The sequence below is a fragment of the Salarias fasciatus genome, chromosome 4 (genome assembly GCF_902148845.1).
Source record: "Salarias fasciatus chromosome 4, fSalaFa1.1, whole genome shotgun sequence".
Classification (NCBI taxonomy): domain Eukaryota; kingdom Metazoa; phylum Chordata; class Actinopteri; order Blenniiformes; family Blenniidae; genus Salarias; species Salarias fasciatus.
The window spans coordinates 21,202,747-21,223,654 of NC_043748.1; the positions used below are offsets into that span (position 1 = coordinate 21,202,747).

General features: G+C 42.5%; 1 protein-coding gene across 1 annotated transcript; it reads right to left on the reverse strand.

Annotated features, from left to right (window-relative positions):
* Window positions 1-15,134: 15,134 nt before the first annotated feature.
* Window positions 15,135-20,424, reverse strand: LOC115387075 (amine sulfotransferase-like). The gene is made up of 6 exons (XM_030089618.1): window positions 20,283-20,424; window positions 19,981-20,183; window positions 19,601-19,727; window positions 17,494-17,588; window positions 15,426-15,597; window positions 15,135-15,276 (listed from the first exon to the last, which is right to left on the reverse strand). Exons 1-6 carry the CDS (start codon window positions 20,422-20,424, stop codon window positions 15,167-15,169), a joined length of 849 nt encoding a protein of 282 aa, XP_029945478.1. The 3' UTR covers window positions 15,135-15,166.
* Between the last annotated feature and the right edge of the window lie 484 nt (window positions 20,425-20,908).

Here is a 20,908-nt window from a genome sequence, read left to right on the forward strand (position 1 = left end):
GGCGGAGCGTGAAAAGCACATCTCAAACACGCTGTAAAGCAGAAGCAGCACATAATCAGTGCAGATTAAAAAGTGAAAGAATAAAAAATAAAATAATGCCCTTACAGAACATCTAATAATATCCCCTCTTGTGGTATTAATGAAGGATTTTTAACTTTCAATAACTTCGCTGAGTCCATCCTGCCACGGAGAGGAGCTGTTTTAACAGAGCGCAAAGACGCACACGCTGCTGCGGAGCAGCTTCAGACCCACTGCTGTTTAGCCCCGAAAAGATGGGACTTTATTTTGGCAGTTTTAAACAATATTGCACTGGGTGATAGAGTTACTTTTGATGCGCCTGCGCCACGAGAGGAGCCGACGTGGAAACCAGCAGAGCCTCGACTGGCTGGACCGAGGAGACAGGACCTGAAGAACCGCCACTGAAATGTAAATAAACTCTAAAGTTTAGCAAATTATTAATTTACTCAGTGGTGTGAAGCCAGCAGCCCAGAAAATAACATATCAGCTAAAGGGAGATAAAATACAGACAGAGGACGTTTAGTCAAACATTTTATTAAGACTTCTATTCTTTAATTTAAGCTGCACCGACAGCGGGTGGCACACGCTGCCCTCGGTGGCCTGAGTCCCGGGTCCACTCGGTCCTGTGTCCTGTTCGGTCCGGGGTCCTGCTCGGCACCGGGTCTGGTGCTGGGTGTGTCTCGGTGGGACCGTCCCGCTGTGGGGAGCAGACCTGGCCACGGTGCCGCTGTCTGGCTCTGAGACATAATTAAACGAAACAATAAAACTCTGAGCTGTGTAACGTGAGTCAGCGTCATTATTTGTAACATCAGGGTTAAATTAACGGATCTATAATCTGTTCAGACCTCAGTCGGTCCGTTCGTCCAGATGACGCTGTTCATCGCTGCTGCAAGCTTCCTCCAGACAGCGTTTCCCTTTTCTCCTTTAATTCCCGTTTTAATTCTTCCAAAGAGCTCCTCCTGATTTACCTCCACCTGAAAGGTGATGCTATGATTGTGGAAAAACTCACTAAAATGTCAGTCCGACTGCCAGGACGGGGAGTGGCAGCAGGAGGGCTTTGTTTAGAATAATTAATTAGCCATGTGCTAGTCTTAGCGTAGCTTGTTTAACTGACAGAGTAACTTATTCATTACCAATACCAAGAACTTACCAGAATGAAAATGTGTGGAACATATCAAGAGATATCTTGGGATGACATCGAACTTTATATCCACACGTCTAACAGCAGCGATCCAGGCAAGCCGCTGCCTTTTAGTAACATAATACGGTGCTTCCAAGCGGAAAACCAAAAAAAGAGAGCCCATTATCTATTTTTTTGCCCTTCCGGTCATGCCAGTGAGCCTTACAACCAGCAACACAGCAGTTTTGAACCATTTTTGTCATTACTTTTCCAACTTCTAATGGGTTTGCACTGCAGCGCATTTGTAGTACCCCTTCAAAATGGCGGATAAACATTAAAAATGGCTCCGCCCCTTTTTTGTGACATCACGCTCCAAAGCTCAATTTGGAGGAGTCACATCAGCTGCTCCAACTGTGCCTGACACGTGACCCAAGCCTCATGTTTGACCTGCTGGATACAACCCCAGCTGATACCCCTCTGCCCGGATCTCAGGCAACTAATAAGCCTACATGGTGTGTGTGCAGTAACTGCAGAGACACGCCCACAGACATTGAGCGGAATGCTGTGGGCAACCCCCTGATTCCTGCATTTCAACCCTGCCACACATCCACTTATACATCCTGCAAGAGGGACACCTGCGCCTTGCCAGAAGGATCTGGAACGATGTCCGAGCCCTGGATGATCCTTCAGACCCAGGGGAGAGCAACAAACAGTTTCACCACGCAGCATACCGCCAATTTGTTGTGTGGCAGTATGGGGCACTTGGAGCTGGCCACAGAGTGGTCATACCAAGTTGCTGTGTCTGGAAAATAAGAGACCGCTACCCAGATCCACATGGACAATACAGGGGCTACATTCCCAGCAGAACACAGCAGCATGTTTAAAACAACTTTCTGTACTGTTATACTTGTTCTTTGTTACAGTTCACCCAAAAGCCCCAACGTTTAGCAACACTCACTGTTACTGTTTTCTTTAAACATTTATGTATATTTAATATTTGGATTTTTGTCAATGATTTTAATTAAAAAAAATTATAAATATCAGATGGTTTTCCTGTAATACTTCAGCATGAACAATCAACTATATTTTTAATTAGCTCCTTACAAGCTGCACAAGAAACAACAACAAATGTGATATATCACTTGTTTATTTATAAATTTCAAGTTATTTTCTGGGGGTCCAGTGTTGACAGACAGGTGTTGAGATTCAGGACTTTGGCAGATGTTGTCCTTTAGAAAGGAGATTACAATGACATATTTGTCAAAGTAGTGCTTTCAAACCCATCCACAACTAAAACATTCCAACATGACATACATTTGAACATTTATATCAATGAATAAATGGGTTATAGCTCCAGAAACTGAATTTCTAAACCTTGACATGAAATCCTGCTGTGACTATTTTAAATTTTTCCTATGCACAGACAGATGTCAGCATTTGGTGCTAAAGTTGAATTATCCTACATCAACTCACCTAGTCCTCACGATCCTTCTGACTTTTTGGGTTTTAAGCCGGAGGTGTCAGAAAAGTTACCTGCTAACCACTGCGCTACCGTGCGGCCTGTCACAATTTTAGCTAGCTGTTTTAGGATACGCTCACCCGTTGTACGCGCTCCCCTTGCACTCCAAACAGTCAATCGATAGCATTAAATAACAACGGCTGATACTTTGTCATTGTGAAATATCAGTTTTCTTTAAATCAGCAATATGTGGACCATATTTTGAACATGTTTTTTTCTGTAGAAATGACAGTGTATATGATGCAGAATGATTAATGGTTTTCTCCTGTACACACCAGTGGAATCTATGATTTATACTGAATAATACTGCAGATCTTAGGCTTATAATCCACTTTTGTCTTTATGGTATTTTCTCATAGATTTTACTATTGTTTGAAGAAATCACAGTAAAATTGTGTTTTTTTTTTAACATATTGCACCCGTAAAATTACAGTTGTGCACTGTTTCTTGATTTACAGAAATTCAGTTTATTTACTACGGTGATACACAGTTTTTGAATTGACGGTTTGCTGTTGCTTTTTGACAGTTTTTACTGTATTTTTTGCAGACGTTTTTTACAGTGTGGGGTGAAGGGTGGGCTGGGGGGACGAGGGAAGTGGGGTTGGAGTGGTGAGGGCAGTGGAGTGGGGTTGGGGGGGGGCTGAGGGAAGTGGGGGTGGGGTGGTGGGGCAATGGCTTTCACAGCTGGGGGGTAGAAGCTGTTTCTGATGTGGGCTTTACACGAGTATGAATTTGTTTTTTTTGAACTTTTATTAGAACAGGTTCCTTGACAGAATCTCACAAAGCATGACAGATACAAATACAAAATGGCCATTAGAATTAACAAATACAAAAACAATCTAATCACCAAAAAGTGGAAGAACATTCTTTGCAAATTCAATTATCTCCAAAGTAATAAAACATTATAAAATAAAACCAAATGACAACAAAACATGGAACTAGCTCAGTTAAACGAATTCAATAAACTCACTTTTCTAAATACTTTATAACAGGTGCCCATTTTTTATGATAAAAGTCTGTCTGAAGTCGAAGGTTTGCCGTTATATGTTCCATACAGTTCACATCCTTCAGCCTTTGGGTCCACTGGTCCAAAGTGGGTGGGTGGGGCTTTAGCCAGTTTACAGTGATCATTTTATGAGCAAGCAGTAAAAGAACTCTGAGCAAAAATACAGTATTTTTCCTTATGTCTATTAATGGTACTGTACCCAAAATTAGCTTTTGTGGCTCAATTGGTCTATTCAAGTTCAAAATCACATTTATTTCTCGATTCACATTCCCCCAGAAATTTTGTAATTTAGGGCAATCCCAGAAAATATGAGAGAAGTCCCCGATCATTCCACAACCCCTCCAACATTGGGGGGAACATTTATTATAACGAGTATGAATTTGTAAGACTCCTGTAAAATAAACTCTCGATCTGGTGATACTGACACACAGAGACGCGTATTTTTCCCTGACTCTGCATCTTTTTTTGAAAACGGGTCTGCAGATGGATATGTGGATATTCGTCTTCATGCGGTAGTTGGTATAAACAGATAAGTCCCAGAAAGACGGTGACCTTATAGCACCCCTCCTCCTCCCCGCCCCCCAACCCACGCTGACACACAACAACAACGACAACAACAACAACTATGGCGGCAGCTGGGCTGATTCGGACCTTTTTCCAGCAGCTACAAATATTGCTAAGACTGTTATACCGGCATTGCTCACAGAACACAAGCTGCATTTTCGTGTCGGTAAAAGGAGCAAAAAACGTGACCGAAAATCAAAGAGAACAGTAATCTTACCAGTTTCATGCGTGAATCACGTTTTACTCACCGATCAGACGGAGACTCTGAAGCAACAGTCGACACGAGAGGGAGAGCGGGCCTGATGAAACCCAATTTCAGTGGCATCGAAGTTGGTGGATCCTTCTCATAACTGGAACAACACAGAGATACCGTGAATCACCACTTGCTATCATTCATTCAAAACTTGCCCAGATACATGCCGAGAAATATGACCAAAATATGTCCGTCTGGATTTTAGAAAAATAACAATGTAAAGTCGTTCACGACTGAGAAGTCACAGGTTGCACAGGTCTCTCTTGCAAATGAGACCCTGGGTCTCGATGGGATAACCTGCATAAATAAAGATTAAAAAAAAAAATAAAAAAGTTAACGTTAACATCTGCCTGACATGACCAACATGACAACATAGCTAGCAACACGGCTAAAAATTTAATCAAGATAAAAAATAGCCCTGAAATAAACCCAAAACTTATCTTTCCAGCAGAAAATGAGCGACCATTGCATCCGTTTTCAAGCCCTTGGCCTCTTTGAGTTCCCTCCATTGCTGAAAAGCCGTCCCAGTGTTGACTTTAGTTTTCCCCCTGACTTTTTCATAACTCCTTCTTCCTTCGACTTTCTCTGCCACCGTCTTTCTTTTCTTGCTCTGTTGAGCTGGAGGAGCGGTAACAGGTAATCGAGGTATAGGTAGCTTCTCCACCATTCTGCAACAACGCTCGGTCCTTCTCAGCTTGGCAATGCGCGCACACTGAACCAAGGTCAGTGCACGCCATTGACATGTACGCACAGGGGGCAGGTCGAACGGTTAAAGCTCGTGTCCGGAGTTTTGAAAGAGAGAGGTTTTTTTTTTAATCCAAAGTCTCAGGTTCCGCTCTCCCTCTGCTTTCATGAGCGACCAAGCCACGCCCCTTTAATTGTGCACGCTATTATCCGTGGGGTGAAAATGAGAGCCTCTGGGTCCTACAGCATCCTCCATGTTGAGCTGTTTACGGTGGATGTTCAGCAGACAGTGGATATATCCGAGGTAAGCGGGCCGGCTGCTGTGTTGCTAACTCACCTCTGCCTGGGCGAGCGGCCGTGCTCTCTGGCTGCGACGCTGCGTGCACATTTTGATTGACAGCACGAAAATGCGGAAGCTCGAAATCTATTGGCTGACGCTGACCGGCGCTTTTTCGGATAACATGGGGGTCTATGAGACGAAGGTGGGGCTCATAAATAAATTTTTATATTGCTTTATGCTAATATTATATTGTAACATCGAACCAGACTGACACATTTAAGCTCTGTTGGAAAATGATACATACGTTGGAAACGAACGGAAACTCCGGACACGAGCTTTAAGGGATTTGATTGGTTTACAAAAAGGTGTCCCGGCAAGACTATTGGTTGCTGTTTTTCCCGTTTTACTCCTGCTGTAGATAGCGGATATTTTCAGCTCTACTTTAAAAACATGCTATGAATTGCTTCCCATCGGGTCATAAAGATCATTTTAACCAGTATTGAAAAAAATGTATCTCGTTCAGATCGCCAAACCTAGCTTTGAAAATATGCATTGTACATTTGAAGTTCATGTGATCTAAAGAAATTGTTTTTCTGTATTACAACACTGAATGTCTTGAGCTTGAAAAAATAATACATTTCTTATTTATGGTAAAAGCAAATGTTTTTTGTCTTGTTTTGTGTGTGTCTCTTAAACAAATAAGACTGTCACAATAAGAATAACATGTAAATTCCAGTACAGGAGAGACTTAGCTTTCTTTACAGTGAAAAAAATAAATAAAAACTTGTGATTATCGGTATCAGTATCGGTATCGGCCAAAAGTAGTTTCGATATATCGCCATATTGCCATATCGGCAAAAATCCAATATCTTGCATCCCTACTTATCATCATTGCTTTTTAATTTATCGAATCATAAAATAAAGTTCAATGCTATTTGGATTTCTGAACTAGTTGTGTTATTTCTACAGCTTTAGCAATACCGGTAATATTGTATTCTAGATTCCACGTACCCCAAGTAAGAATTGGATCCATGATTCCACATTGCACTTTCTTAGCGCTTGCTTTTATTTCTGTTGTCTAAAAGACAGCTACCTTGGCATTGAGAGGTGGCACGGCAGTGAAGGACACGGTATGGAGAGTGATGGGTTACCTCCTGACCAATGCAGTCGCCAGACAGATCAACTGGAAAGGAGCCAATGGTAAAGCAGCATTCAAGAACCTCACTCTACGAGGAGGAATCACAGGTGAGTTGTATTGGTGTATTTCTTGTTTACCCTGTATGTTTGAGTTATTGGATATCTGATCATTTATAACCACACTGTTGAACAGTTTGGGCACGTTCCATGCAAATATACATGAAGGCTGTCACATTTTCAAAATAAATTAAATTCAAACTACTTTGAAGTGACCCACTATTTGTTTGGATTAATATGAACCTGATGCATTTTTACACGCTTCTGGCAAGAGGCCTGCTGAGGCTCATCATGCCAAATAAAGCAAAGTGTGATGGGGTTTTTAGCTCTCATAGATTTGTGTCGGCTCCTTTTTGTTCTTCGTCAGCACTCATTTCTTGTAAATCACTGCTGTCTACTCACTTCCTGAGGGCTCCTCTGTTTCGTGAAACCTTCCACTAGTTACACCTTAACTGATTCTTGGCGCACGAAGAACCAGTTAAGGTGTAATCTTTATTGACATAAGTGTGTGTGTGTGTGTGTGTGTGTGTGTGTGTGTGTGTGTGTGTGGCCCCAAGGCAGTATTACTAACGTAATATACAGTATGTATTTAGTTCAATGTATAATATATGTTGAATGTTAAAATTTCTTACATTTGTGCGAAATTGAGAATAAGTTTCTTGTGTCTCATTTTAGATGCAGTAAGAAGAAATCCATTTACAGCCACAACTACAGACCAGGATACTGAACAGTGGATTCAAAGGTGGCTCCATCTTGCTGAGTAAACTGACTGTTCTGCCAAAAAAAATTCTGATGTTATTTGTTCTGTGGTAATTGTGTTTTAAATGTTTATGCAGGTTGGCTTTACAGCCTTTTTTTCCGCACAGTTTATGCATACAGATAGCAAACTGTCTTCACTTGTCATACATTTTATCTGTGTTGTCTTGCAGACAAAGCAACTGTGACATGCAGTTTTCAGAGTTTTATTCATTTGTAGGAAAATGACAGTTCGATATGACTTGCTAATTGCTAGTTTGAGCACCCTTGGTTGAATGTATACGTGGAAAATTTTGTATAGAAAAGAAAATTGGTGTTCATATTAATCAAATTATACATCAAGGCAAAAGCAGTTAGTCATTATTGTATCGTATAGCCCTGATTTGGCACATGTAGCCCATTTAAGGTGAAGCTGTGGTTATTCATTTGGCCATGACTGGCCCAGACCTGGCCCACAACATGTCTGGCATCCGGCCCATGTGCGGTTTATCTATGGCTGAGTTCAGGCAGCCACACTCACCCTGAGTTAACGCCGTGACCATGGCCAAATGTGGGCCGTAAGAAGACTACGAATGTGGGCCACGTCTGGGCCAGAACATCGTTGCTATCTGGAGTGCATCAATGCCAATGCTGGAGAATCAACCTGGTTCTGGTCAAAACTCCGAAAATAATCGGTTTCTAAACTTTTGCTCTAAAAATTCAAAGTCTCCATGGATCAAATGCCTGAATTAGACCACGTGAACAGGCAAAGTTTGGAGCAGTTGGTGGCTCTTTTCGGGCACTTTTAATCGAAAAAGCTAGCCGGCCGCTATTAAATGAATGAGATTAGCAACATGAGCTAACAGCTTGACCCCCCCTGCCCCAACTCCAAAAACAGGCTTTACAGGGACCTTTCAAAACTCGTGTGTGTCCTGAAACAGTTTGATAAAGCCTATTTAAAGATAAGTTTGTGTTTTCCTCTAAAATTGCCAATGAAAAGTGCTAGCAATATGTTAGCTAACAGCTAACCACAAAAACGCAATTTGATTAATCTTCAGACGTGTGCTACTAGACGTACATGTATTATAGTGTGATTTTTTTTTTTTTTTTTTAACTGTCGCTGTACAATTACTCACTAACTAGTCAGCCACGCAGAGCTGACCACCAAGCAGCAAAAGATGAATACAGCACGGCCGGTATGCAGTTTTTCCAGCAGGGGTGATGAGGTGAATTGGCTTGTTGCACAAGATGGCGTTCTACAGCATCGGGTCAACTTATACGAGGATGACTACTTCCGGTGGACTTCCGGGTGCGTTGTCTGGGATTGTTGCGTGAGCTAGCGGTAGAAGATGAGCCTTTTAACTTTCCAAAGAAAGCGATTATTATATTACATATTAGTATTTCGCCAACAACTGCAGTTATGGCAAGAGGAGAACGAGTCCCTGAAAAGGCAGCTTGAGTTGTTACACTGTCAAATAGAGGGACTGCAGCTGTGGACTCAGCCGAACAAATTCGCCTTTACACCAGGCTAGTACACATTATTTATGGGCTATGTTGCAGACATTATTGTTGTTTGCATATATTTTTATTAGGACTAATAGCCGTTGTTGTGCTAGTTATCAATGCTCATTTGTTTTAGGTTAAAATGTTGCCTGCAAAGGTTCTTTCTCAGATTCGTCGGAAATCATGTGGGCTACAGAACTGCCTACTGTGTTTATTTCTCAGATATTTGCATTTTCTTTCCCAGATTTGCCACATATAAGCACTTTCAGTGCTTTTGGAGGTTGGTGGAGCCTGCTGCCAAGAGCAAGATGATTAGGGTCACCAACATCAACGCCTCTACAACTTCTTCTGCCTGTGACAGGCTTCACACACCCACGGTATGAATGTTATTGTACGGTTAAATCACGGGAGGGTGCACGAGCATAGATATGAGAATGTTTGCACTCAATCACTGCAATGGATTATCCAGGTAATTTAAGTGGTTGTACTTTCCTCTAGTGGAGTATTTAGGGACTACATGTGCTAAAATGTGGATACATAATCTGAAATAATCGGTAAATGGGCATTCTGTTGACAACTGCTTGTAAATAACACCTCATACAAGGATTTAATTTTAATGAACAGTGTATTGTTGATGTACTTAATATTCTATGGACTGTAATTTTCAGATACATCTGATTATAAGCTGCAACTGTTAGAGACAAAAATCAATTGTCTATAAACTTGAACTAAATATGCAGTAAGCATCAAGTTTAAATGTTGCAACATGAGATTTTGACACATACCGCAAGCATTTTTCTTATGTAATCCACATTTCAACTATATTTTTTCTTCTTTTAAAGAAACTTCAACATGTTGATGAGCTGTTCCTGTTCATGATGTACCTGTCTGTGGGCCTGCCACTCCAGGATCTGGCTGAAAGGTTTGACATCCACTAAACGACTGTCAGCAGGATCATTGCCAACAATTGGACCAACTTTCTTTACCATCTACTTGGAAGCCAGCGCATTTGGTTACCACGTGACATTGTGCGAGCTCGACTTCCACCAGAGTTTGCCCCATACCCTGACACATAAGAACTGATGGACTTGCCAATTTGTAAATAGCAATTTTCTCTGTGAAGGGCTGGACACGCGTTAACGCTCTGCTTCCTTAACACCGACAAATATTTTCATGAGGCGTTAACGCCCCCCCCCCCCCCCCCCCCCACACACACACACACACACACACACACACACACACACACACACACACACACACACACACACACACACACACACACACATACACTGCGCTCCAGCTGAACATCAAAAAAGCACACACAGCTGCGGTGCTTTCTGCAGTGAACCACGGTCCTTTCCTCATTATTTGCCATAATGAACTCAGCCGAATTATCAGAAAAATCCCGAGGAATAGGCTGGTATAAAGCACAAACTGAAATAAGGAGCGCAAATATGACAAAAACGAAAGTGAAACTTAAATCATGTCTTTTGCCGGCACAACGTTTCGGCCTGCTGGGCAGTCTTCAGGCGCTGAAAACACGCAAAATAAAGCAAATTTCCCTTCAACACACAGTCTGGCTTAATGAGGCACAATTCGGCTTGACTGAATTTATCCTGCCTTCTCTGTCTGAGGGTCACAAATAGAATGAGCTTTGAGGAAGTTTGTGCTCATAATAAACTTTGTTTTTCATCTGCTCTGCTCTTGCTGGTGTGTGTGTGTGTGTGTGTGTGTGTGTGTGTGTGTGTGCGTGTTAGGGGGTCGGGGGTGGCAATCTTGGTAAAGACTTGGTATTTTAAGTTTTTAAGTTATTTTAAATCATATTTGATGAATTGTAAAATTATTATTGTAAAAGTCTGCTTCTTGCAAAATTCTTGCAAACAAAAACAAGGTCCTTGTCCTCAGCTGTGGGCAAGATGACCATATATATCTCTGTGTGTGTGTGTGTGTGTGTGTGTGTGTGTGTGTGTGTGTGTGTGTGTGTGTGTGTGTGTGTGTGTGTGTCTTACCTGCCTTGTCCTTTTCTGTTTATTATGCTTTATGACCGAAATAAAATGTATCTATCTAAATGAAGTGGAAAGCTGATTGCTGATTTTAGACTTTTTATGAAAATCATCTGGGAAACCATCCGGGCCTGGTGCTTCTCACTTGGCAATCCTCTAAATCTGCGCTACTCAACCTGCGGGCCGCGGCCTGCATCTGTACTGGTGCAGCCCACGGTTGACTGGAAGCAGTAAAAAAAAATTCTACTTTTAATCAGTACAGTTTTAATGAAGTTTCTGATATGCTGACAGCCGAGAGCAATATGTTTGACCTACTGACAATGGGCAGGTGTTGCAATTGTGGGACTGTACCAGCCGGTGGCGGTAATAGGCCAATAGGCTGTTTGCTCACTGCCAAAAACAAAAGATTCAAAAGAAGACAAATCAAACTTATGTGATGAACACACGAGATTTCAGCAGTCATGGGAGGGAGAATTTGCTTTTGTGGAGGTAAATAAGCCAGTGTGCCTTCTTTGTCACCACAACAGCTGTCACAAAGACCTCTAAATTGACTATCCACCAGGCAGCAGTATAAGAAAAGACAGAATATGCAGTCTCATCGGAAATCTTCGTGATCAACAAACTGTTTTGAGATTCAGTTGTAAAGAAAGTGACAGAATCCTGGAGGCATCATTCAGAGCAGCGTGGAACTTAGCACAGAGTTGGTGGCCTTTCACTGATGAGAGCTGATAAAAAGGTGTTTTTCTGGACAGCAGTGAGTCTCTTTTTACTGAGTTTAAAAACAAAGCTGAGATCACCCAGCAGACATCCAAACTGCAGCTCTCAGATTCAACCCTCTGCAGTGCTCACCTCGACAGAGTCTGACACACACACACACACACACTGATGTTTGCATGCTTTGAATCTGCTCAGATTTGTTATTAGATGTGTTCATTAGGAATAGACATTTTAATAAATGCTCACTGACTGTGTAAATGCCCTTATTTTGAAGGGCACCGTTTCTCTTCATTGAGCTTTTTTTTTGTAAGGCGTCAGTTGCTATGGCTCCGCGGAGGCGCTTGCTCGGAAGAGATCAGTAACATTTCACTACAAATGCATTTGAATATTTATTGATTGATATGGTAACTTGTTTAGTTACAGTTTTATTGTCATTTACTTATTGTTGTTCATGTCTATTCTTTCATTCAATTATCAAGAATCCTAAGAATCTGAAACATCTGAAAATAATTAACCAACAGCTGAAAAAAGCTGTGCCTTGGAAAAGCAGAAACAAGGTGAAAAGTGTATATTATCTGTTGTGGGGAATGGGGAGCTGTTTTGCTTTGGGTTGTCTTTGTTTATTTGTTTATTTGTTTATTTATTTACATATATTGTGTTGGTAAAACCCTGGAGAATGTGTTTAGTTGTATGGATTGTTTGGATTTGTGTAAAAATCAGTTGTATATTATTTTTGTGAAACTAAAAGGAAGTGTTGGGTTTTGTTTTATTCTTTCTTGTAGTTTTCACGGTGTTCATGGATTTCATTGTAATTCTTCCTTGTGAAGAAATAAAGAAACATCTGTTGAAACTCTCTGCTCATTGACGTCGTCTGGGAGATTCCAAGGGGGCCGCTACAGACTGAACTGGACGATTCGTTGTTGTTTTTGGTGGTTTTGTGATGAAGTCTCTGGCAGTGTTGTGCATGAACGAGTTCATTGAACGGCGTTCACTGAACACGTTCATATTTACGGTGAACTGCGAACTGAGCGATTCAGTTTTCATATCATGAACATGAACGAGCACCAGTTCAGCATCAGCACCAGTTCATTCGAAACATCGGCATGCGGAGCAGAGCTCACACCGAGACGTGGCGCTCGGCGCAGCGGTGCTGCAGCCAGGGGAGCAGCCGCTCCTTCAGCAGCGTATCATGGAGATGTTGCCACATTGTTTGAGCAGATATCAGCAGATAAAAACACTCTGCTCTGCCCTGAGGACTGCTGCTGCAGAGAGGAAGACCTGGAAGTTCCTCGTGAGACTTTGTGTGCATGTCACAGGACGCTGTAGAGTCCGCTTCACCCAGGTTCAAGAATTTTGTTTAGTTTTGGAGTAGCAGTGACTTGTGATGGATAGTTAAGAAGAGGTTTTTATTGAGTACTAACAAAAGTAACAAATGAACGTGAACTAGCTCATTTTTAGATAGGTGAACTTAGCTCATTTTTTAAAAAAATGAACAAGAAATGTGAACTAGTACATTTTTAGATATGTGAACTGAACTTTGAGCTCGTTCTTTTTAAGTATGAACTGGCATAACACTGGTCTCTGGTTTTGAACAACTTAGCACTCGTTCTTACACTTCTATGATAATTTAACAGATGTTTTTCCGAAGATTAAAGGTGCTGTAGGCAGGATTCAGCATCTCCGCCATCTTGGCGATTTGTCCCATCTAAGATGGCGATTTGAAACCCAGCACAGCCAATCCGGTCCTGTTTTCTCTGACATCACGCCCTTACGCAAGTTAAGCCCCTCCCACAAGAACGTGTGACGAACGCCCCTTGACCAATCACGGTTAGAGCCTCAGGGGCTCTTCTGATTGGTCAAAGATACCTGGAGCTGTCGAGATTCCTTTTCAGCTCAGAACAGAGACAGATGGAAACGCTGTGCCCTCGCGGTAGTGCAATTATGCTACACTCCTAAAGGATTATCAATGGATACTCTAACATTTAATCCAAAGAAAACACAGAAAAATTAGCATTGACTAGCAAAATCCTGCCTACAGCAGCTTTAACAACCACTTTAAACTAATTTTCCAATTTGAGACTGAACATTGGTAATTGTCCTCTCTGAGGTGGTGCCCCGGAATCATTGATTAAATAACTCACAGGTTTAGTCAAAGCATAATTTACAACTTCTTTCAGCTCAAATCCCTGTAATTTACCCATTTACAGTAATTGGTCATTTGTGGTATGATTGATTAATTAATAACTCCTGGTTAATTGATGATTTGATGGTGAAATCACTCAGTGATCTACTAATTCCTAAATAGCTGATTCTTTGTCATTATTAACAAATAATAACAGTTTATTCTGATTAATAATAATTGATGTTGGGTTAAATTACTTTGTGCTTCACTTTAAACAGTTAATTACGCCGTAATTGATTGTTTTTGGAGATTCACTGTTAATAACTTGCAATTATTAATTAGTAAATAACAAATTTACTCAAATTGGCAAGTTACTAAATTACTTAAAGTAATCAATTACTCCCGGTAATCAACACTTTAGTAATTTATAATTACCAATCGTAAACCCCAACAAGGGTCAAATGGATGGCACAATCTTGATTTATCCTCTTTATTTCTGTCTGTCTTTGATCACTTTCTGTAACTCAGATGATGGCAGATTGTATTTTATATGTTACATGCATATGTAATAATAATAATGGATTTCATTTGTATTGCACTTTACATTTGTGGGCAAATCTCAAAGTGCACAAAATGAAAATCAGTAAAATGTGTTTAAAAAAAGAATAAGAATCATAGAAATTAAACGAATTCCCACAACACAGGACCAAACAATGCAGACTTTCCCAGAAAGTCTCTAAAGTGAACTCCGGTCTGGCTCAAACAGGCCGCTTAATGCTTTCAGATTGTTTTATTTCTGAATGTGATTCTGTTGGAGGTAAGTCCCCATCTGTCACTGAAGGTCCACTCTTATTCGTCTCTCCACATCCAGACTGCTAATAAACCGTGCACCAGGCTGAACTTTGTTCAAAGCATCTTTATTAACTGGTGTTTTCCTGCTGGACATAAAGATGTTAGTTACACGTCTCATCTTCTACACTGTATGAAAGCCAATAATTTTTTGATTTTGAATTCAAAGAGTCACAAATATTAAAGCATGCATCTTCTAACTTGATATAACTTGATCTTGATCACTTCTATCACACTTTGTCACTCTGGTTTCGCTTTAGCATTGTCAACAGTTGACATGTGGGCAGAGGGAAGTGGGGATCAAACCTGTCACGTCCGGATGGAGAGATGACCCACTGTACCACCTGTCACAGACCCTTGTTTCTGTCATTTACTTTCAGTGGACCTCATGTCCTCTTGAGAGTTTTTGACACCCAAAAAGCAAGCACACGTTTTCCATTTTCCCTTGAAAATAGCCTTGATCAAATGTTGATTGCTGCAACTACAAAACTAAAAGAAGAGCCAAATCTCAGAAAGCCAGATTGGTGCCAAAGTGAGTGAACTTCACAGAGACATGACTTCAGTCAGACATCGTCCCTTAAAGCTGCTGTGGCGACTCTTTATTCCCAGATGAACTTCAGAGACAAGTCGCCCAGTTTCTCCTGAAGGAGTCGATCCACCTCTTGGCTCTGTTCAGCAGTGAGCAAGTTCTTCCAGTCACCGATTTGACCTGCCAGGAAGAGAAAATCAGACCCAATCATTGACCATCAGAACTCCAGGCTCCCTCCATGGCTGCATGAAAAGTTCAGACGCTGTTCAGGATCTGCAGTGAAATCTGGACTTCATCTCTGGATAATAAGATAAAAGCAGTCACGTCACCTTTGCGCATGAAGGTTCCTTGACTCTGCATTTGTGAGAAAAGCTCATAGTTTGCTTTTGGGTCTTTCTTCATGTTCTTAAATGTAGCATTTTCAACAACTCTCTCGATGGCAGCTTCACTCAGGTTTTTCCCCAAGAAGCTGCAGACCTTTTTCACTGCTCCTTTCAGGTCCTACAAGAGAAGCAAAGAAACTAATGAATAACATTTTGATAAAGATGGAGAAACTCATTCATCAATCTCTGCACTTATTTTACAAGCTCCATTTTTATTGACATCTATCCATTCATCTTCAACTGCTTATCCGGGACTGGGTCATGGGGCCAGCAGTCCAAGCAGGGATGACAATATTTTCCTGTCCCCAGAAACTTCTTCCAGCTCTTCCTGGAGGATCCCAAGGCATTCCCAGGCCAGCCGAGAGACATAGTATCTCCAGTGTGTCCTGGGTCTTCCCCGGGGTCTCCTCGTAATGGGACATGTCCAGAACACCTCCCTGGGGAGGCATCCAGGAGGCATCCTAAACAGAAGCCCAAGCCACCTCAGCTGGCTCCTCTCAACTTGGAGGAGTAGCGGCTCTACTCAGAGCTCCTCCCTGGTGACTGAGCTCCTCACCCTGTCTCTAAGGGAGCGTCCAGCCACCCAACTGAGGAAACTCCTTTCAGCTGCTTGAATCCAGGATTTTGTCCTTTCAGTCATGACCCAAAGGTCATGACCACAGGTGAGGGTAGGAGCACAGACTGACTGGTAAATTGAAAGCTTCAACTTTTGGCTCAGATCCCTCTTTACCAAGATGGACCAACACAACGACTGCATCACTTCAGCCGCTTTACCAATCCAACAGTCAATCTCACCTCTATAAGTGCCCCACTTGTAAACAAAACCAAGATACTTGAACTCCTCCACTTGGGGCAGGGTCTCTCTGCCGGCATGCAGAGGGCAGACCACCTTCTTTGGGTCAAGGACTATAGCCTCGGATTTGGAGGTGCTGGTCCTCATCTCCATCACTTCACATTTGACTGAAAACTACCCCAGTGCATGCTGTAGGTCCAGGTTAATGATTCTACAAGTACAGCATCATCTGCAAAAAGCACAGAGGAAATCCTGTGGTCTCCAAACTGGACCCCTTCAGGCCCCTGGCTGCACCTGGAAATTCTGTCCCAAAAAATTATGAGCAAAATCGGTGACAAAGGGCAGCTCTGCCAGAGTCCAACATGCACTAGGAACAAGTCCAACTTACTGCTGGCAGTGCGGATCAGACTCCTGCTTTGGTCATACAGAGACTGGATGGCCCTTAACAACTGGACTGGTTGGGTGAACTCCTACGAACCCTCGAGCACCCTATGGAGAGCTGGTCCATTGTTTCGCGACCAGGGCAAAAACCACATTGTTCCTCCTGGATCTGAGGTTTGACTGATCAGGGAGGCAGTGAGTCCCAGTCACCCCCCTCCAGGTCTCACTGTCCATGTGGGTGTTGAAGTCCCCCAGTAAAGGCCGGGTACTCTGCACTGCTGTTCAGCCTGTAAGCCCAAACAACAGTGAGGTACGTGTCCCTGACCTCAAGGTACAGGGACGCGACCCTCTGGTTCACTGGGGTGAACTCCAACAGATGACGGCTGAGCTGTGGGGCTATAAGAAAACCCACACCAGCCGGCCACCTCTCACCATAGGCAATGCCAGAGAAGTGGAGAGTCCAGGCCTTTTCGCGAGGTTGGGTTTCAGAACTGTGTGTGGATGTGAGCCTGACTATATTTAGCCAGTACCTCTCCACCTCCCTTACAAGCTCATACTCCTGGCTCTAGGTTGGGGCCCCAGCTGCACCATACCAGGCGATGTTATGGTCCTTGGTTTAACTTTTCTCATGGGGGCTTTTGATATCTTCTTCTTGATATGCAATTTACAAAAAAAAAATCATTGTGGCCTGTGGACAGGTCTCAGATTTATAAAACATGATCACAAACTCTCAAATGTTGTGCAATGTGCAGGAATCTCTAGACACGTTTGTGGAAAATTGCAGTTGCAAAGTATGAATTTATTGTGATTCAAAATGAGAGGAACAAATGAAAGACTCACCAGAATCATGTCCTCATAGCTGAGGAAGAGGATGTTGTACTGGTCTTTGTTGGAATGCCAGGCCCTGACATGGTCAAACCAGGATGATGCTGCAACTAAAAAAAAAAGTTAGTTTTATTCTTCTCTTAGTTAAAAAGTGTCAGGTTATAGCATTCATTAAACCAGCATGTCCGTCATGCCCTCAAAAAATTATCTCAAAGGTCAACAGAAACCTTCAGAATAAGGAATACTCCAACACATGATTCAACCTAAATATTATGACATCCTTCTGAGTGAGGACAGAAAATCAAACTCAATGCGCAATACTTCAATGAGAACATCTGAAACAAGTCCAAGATAAATCTCGTAACGGACAAACAAGTTCAACCCCAGTTCACCCCGAATGATCCTGAAATGAGTTTATGATCAGAACACCAAGTTCCTACTAAATGATGTTTACAACCATCACAAAACAAAAGAAGTTTGTCTGATATCATTTAGGATTACTGTCATGTTAGGCAATAAAATCCAATAACAGCAGTAATTTCTCACTGGCAGTTATACTGTTGTAACAACTGTTATCAGACGATACACTGTTCTCTGAAACGGTTGTTCAGAATCCTACAGAAGACGATCACCCAAAACAGATCATCTGGACCCAACTTTATTGAGTTCTGTTAAACATCAGAGGGCAAAGAGTCAAACAAAATGTACATACAGTCCAAGCTGCTGTCTTCTACAAGCATGGCAGTGGAACATAACCCATGTAAATGGTGTTGTAGTATTCAAGATCTTGGTCTTGACTCGGTCTTAGCTCCTTACGGTCTTGGTCTTCTCTTGGTCTTTCAATTCAATTCAGTTTTATTTATATAGCGACAAATACAACAAAGTCCTTTCGAGGCTCTTTTACAGAGAAAACCCTACAGTTTCATGATCAAGTAAAAGTGACTGTGGAAAGAAAAAACTACCTTTTGAAAGGAAGAAACCTTCAGAGCCAGGCTCAGAGGTGGCAGCTCTCTGCTATTCCGGTTGGGGTGAGGGGATAAAAAGTGAGAAAAAGAGGCAGCATATCGGGACCCCCTTTGCCCCCCAAATTCAGCCAGAGTTGGGGAGGAGTATTCCATGCCATACGAGCTGCAGGCAGTAACAGGCTAACCCTGAGTACCTGGACCCTTCACCTCACCCTCCGACCCAGAGTCGGACAGGGAGACAGATGTGTTCCGTCTGGAGGTCTCAGATGACGATGCCTTCCCTGCATGGCAGCAGGAGTCCGTCACAGGGGAGCACGAGCAGCAGTCCTTTCAGAAGATCATTAGCAAGTCATGCTATGCTTTAAATACTGAGTCTGATTGGGAGCTTGGCAGCTTGGGAGCCCCCCCTCTTCCCGTTTTGATGATGAGGTGGGGGTCTGGTCCACATGATTCCTGTTTTCCCTCCTCTCAGATTTCTAGGAGGTGGTCCAGAGGCAGTTCCAAATGCTGCCAGGTCCCTGGTCTGGGCTCTCCGAGTGCCTGGCTGTGGCTCATGATCAGCAAAGGATAAGCTGTGGGCCAGGCTCTGGCAGCCCTGCTCTATCCGTCTCGGTCTGCTCTCAGGAGGAGCAGCTGAGTAAAGACGGAAAACATATGTATGCCTTGCATATGGCATATATCAACAGACAGGAGGACCTGGACTCCCCTCATCTATGCCAGCCAGCAGAAAAGCTGTGGACATGGGCAAGCATGCAACTCCTGTCACTCAGAGTCATGCACGAGCCTGGATGGGTGAACATTTGACTGGACCTCCTCTCTCTGGGTGGCCCGACCCCGGGTGAATAGAGGCTGCACCTGGAGGTGGTAGAGGGGATCCAGTGTCGCTTCAGCAGGGCAATAGACACCGTTCCATCAATGGAGCCAGTGAAACCATGCGAAACCTGGGGCTATTATACCTGCACTTGGGCTACCTATGTGTCTTAAAGAATATCCTCATCAACTCCCCATTGGTTCAGTCCCCGTACAAATGGAATATATAACTGTGTGGAGAGACAGTCTCTTTCAGAGAACAAAGGTTATAACTTCACTGAAAAATGCTATATTGAGTAAAACTTTCTCAACACTGCTTGTTGATCAGTGAACATGAGATTTCTCACCGTTTCCCTTCAGGTACTGCTGGAAAAAATGCTCGATGCTCGATGCAGTCTCCAGGTGTGAACATTCACTGCTGAAGTGATAATAGGAGATGGCGATGTCTTTTGGATTCCGCATCACATAGATGATCTGACGAGAAAACACAAATATGTATTTCACAGTTATGCCACTGTCGTATCATATCCTCACAATCTGTTTGGCAGATAAAATAAATACAAAAATAAATGCAATTCCATTCGATTTTTTATTATTTTACTTGCACAGTATTGATACATCCCTCAGAGTTGACGCATCCAAGATCTGCCAGACATGAACCAAAGTGACATTTCTCTCATCCTGCTAAGACTTAATGTAATTTAAACAAAAAAAAAACAAACCAGACCTTCGCCTTCTTTTTCTTCAGTCCTGGAGGTAAAAGAGCCAGAGTGAGGTGGCTGGTAAAGAGTCGAGGAGAAGGTCTCTTTGAAAAATCATAACCCACTGGGTACTCCAGCCAGGGCATCTGCTTCAAGTTGTTTGAATATTCATTCAGTCCTTCGTCCAGCTCGCAGATCGAGATGATGATCTGTTGAGTCCAGATGGTTCCTGTTGCAGGTGGGAATAAATGAAAGCACTCCAGATGCTGCAGCTCGTTCAGTCCAGAGTGTGCAAAACTAAGAAAATGAATTGGCTTTTCTCACAAACCTGACTTTGGATAAGTAACAAGGAAGACGTCGCTGTCTCGAACTTCAAAGGACTGGAGGGAATCGATGAACTCTGCGGTCGTCAAACCAGCAATGAAGTTGTAGTTTTTATAGCAGCAGAGGAACTCTGTGACCTTCTCCATGTTGCCTCTCTGTATCAGAGGCAGAAACGAAATGACTGGATTTCAGGGAAAGCTGTGGAGGAGTCAGGTGGACTCTGAACTTTTCCTTGTAATGTGATGATGGTTGTAAAACCAAGCTCTGGTCCCTGAAGGGGGCGTCAGAGATCACAGAGGAGCTTTACCAGCTCTGAGGCCAAGCAGATCTGTTTTTGGTATGTTAAAGAAAACCAGAAAAGACTGTCTGTACAATCTAATCAGATAATTAAAGGTGCATTAAGGAGTTTTTCAACTTTAAAAATACTTATTTTCCACCATAAATATATTACAAATATTCAATGATGTGTACAATGTGCCCTGACATATTCATTGTAAGTACCGCTAACAGCGTTAAATTGTCACTTGAAAGTTGCAGCGCAGGTCCGGCACCAGAATTGTTTTGCTGAGAATTTGAGAGGCTGTGACGAAATGCGCGCTCCCGCTGGCCTGATATCGTTAGGTTTCATTT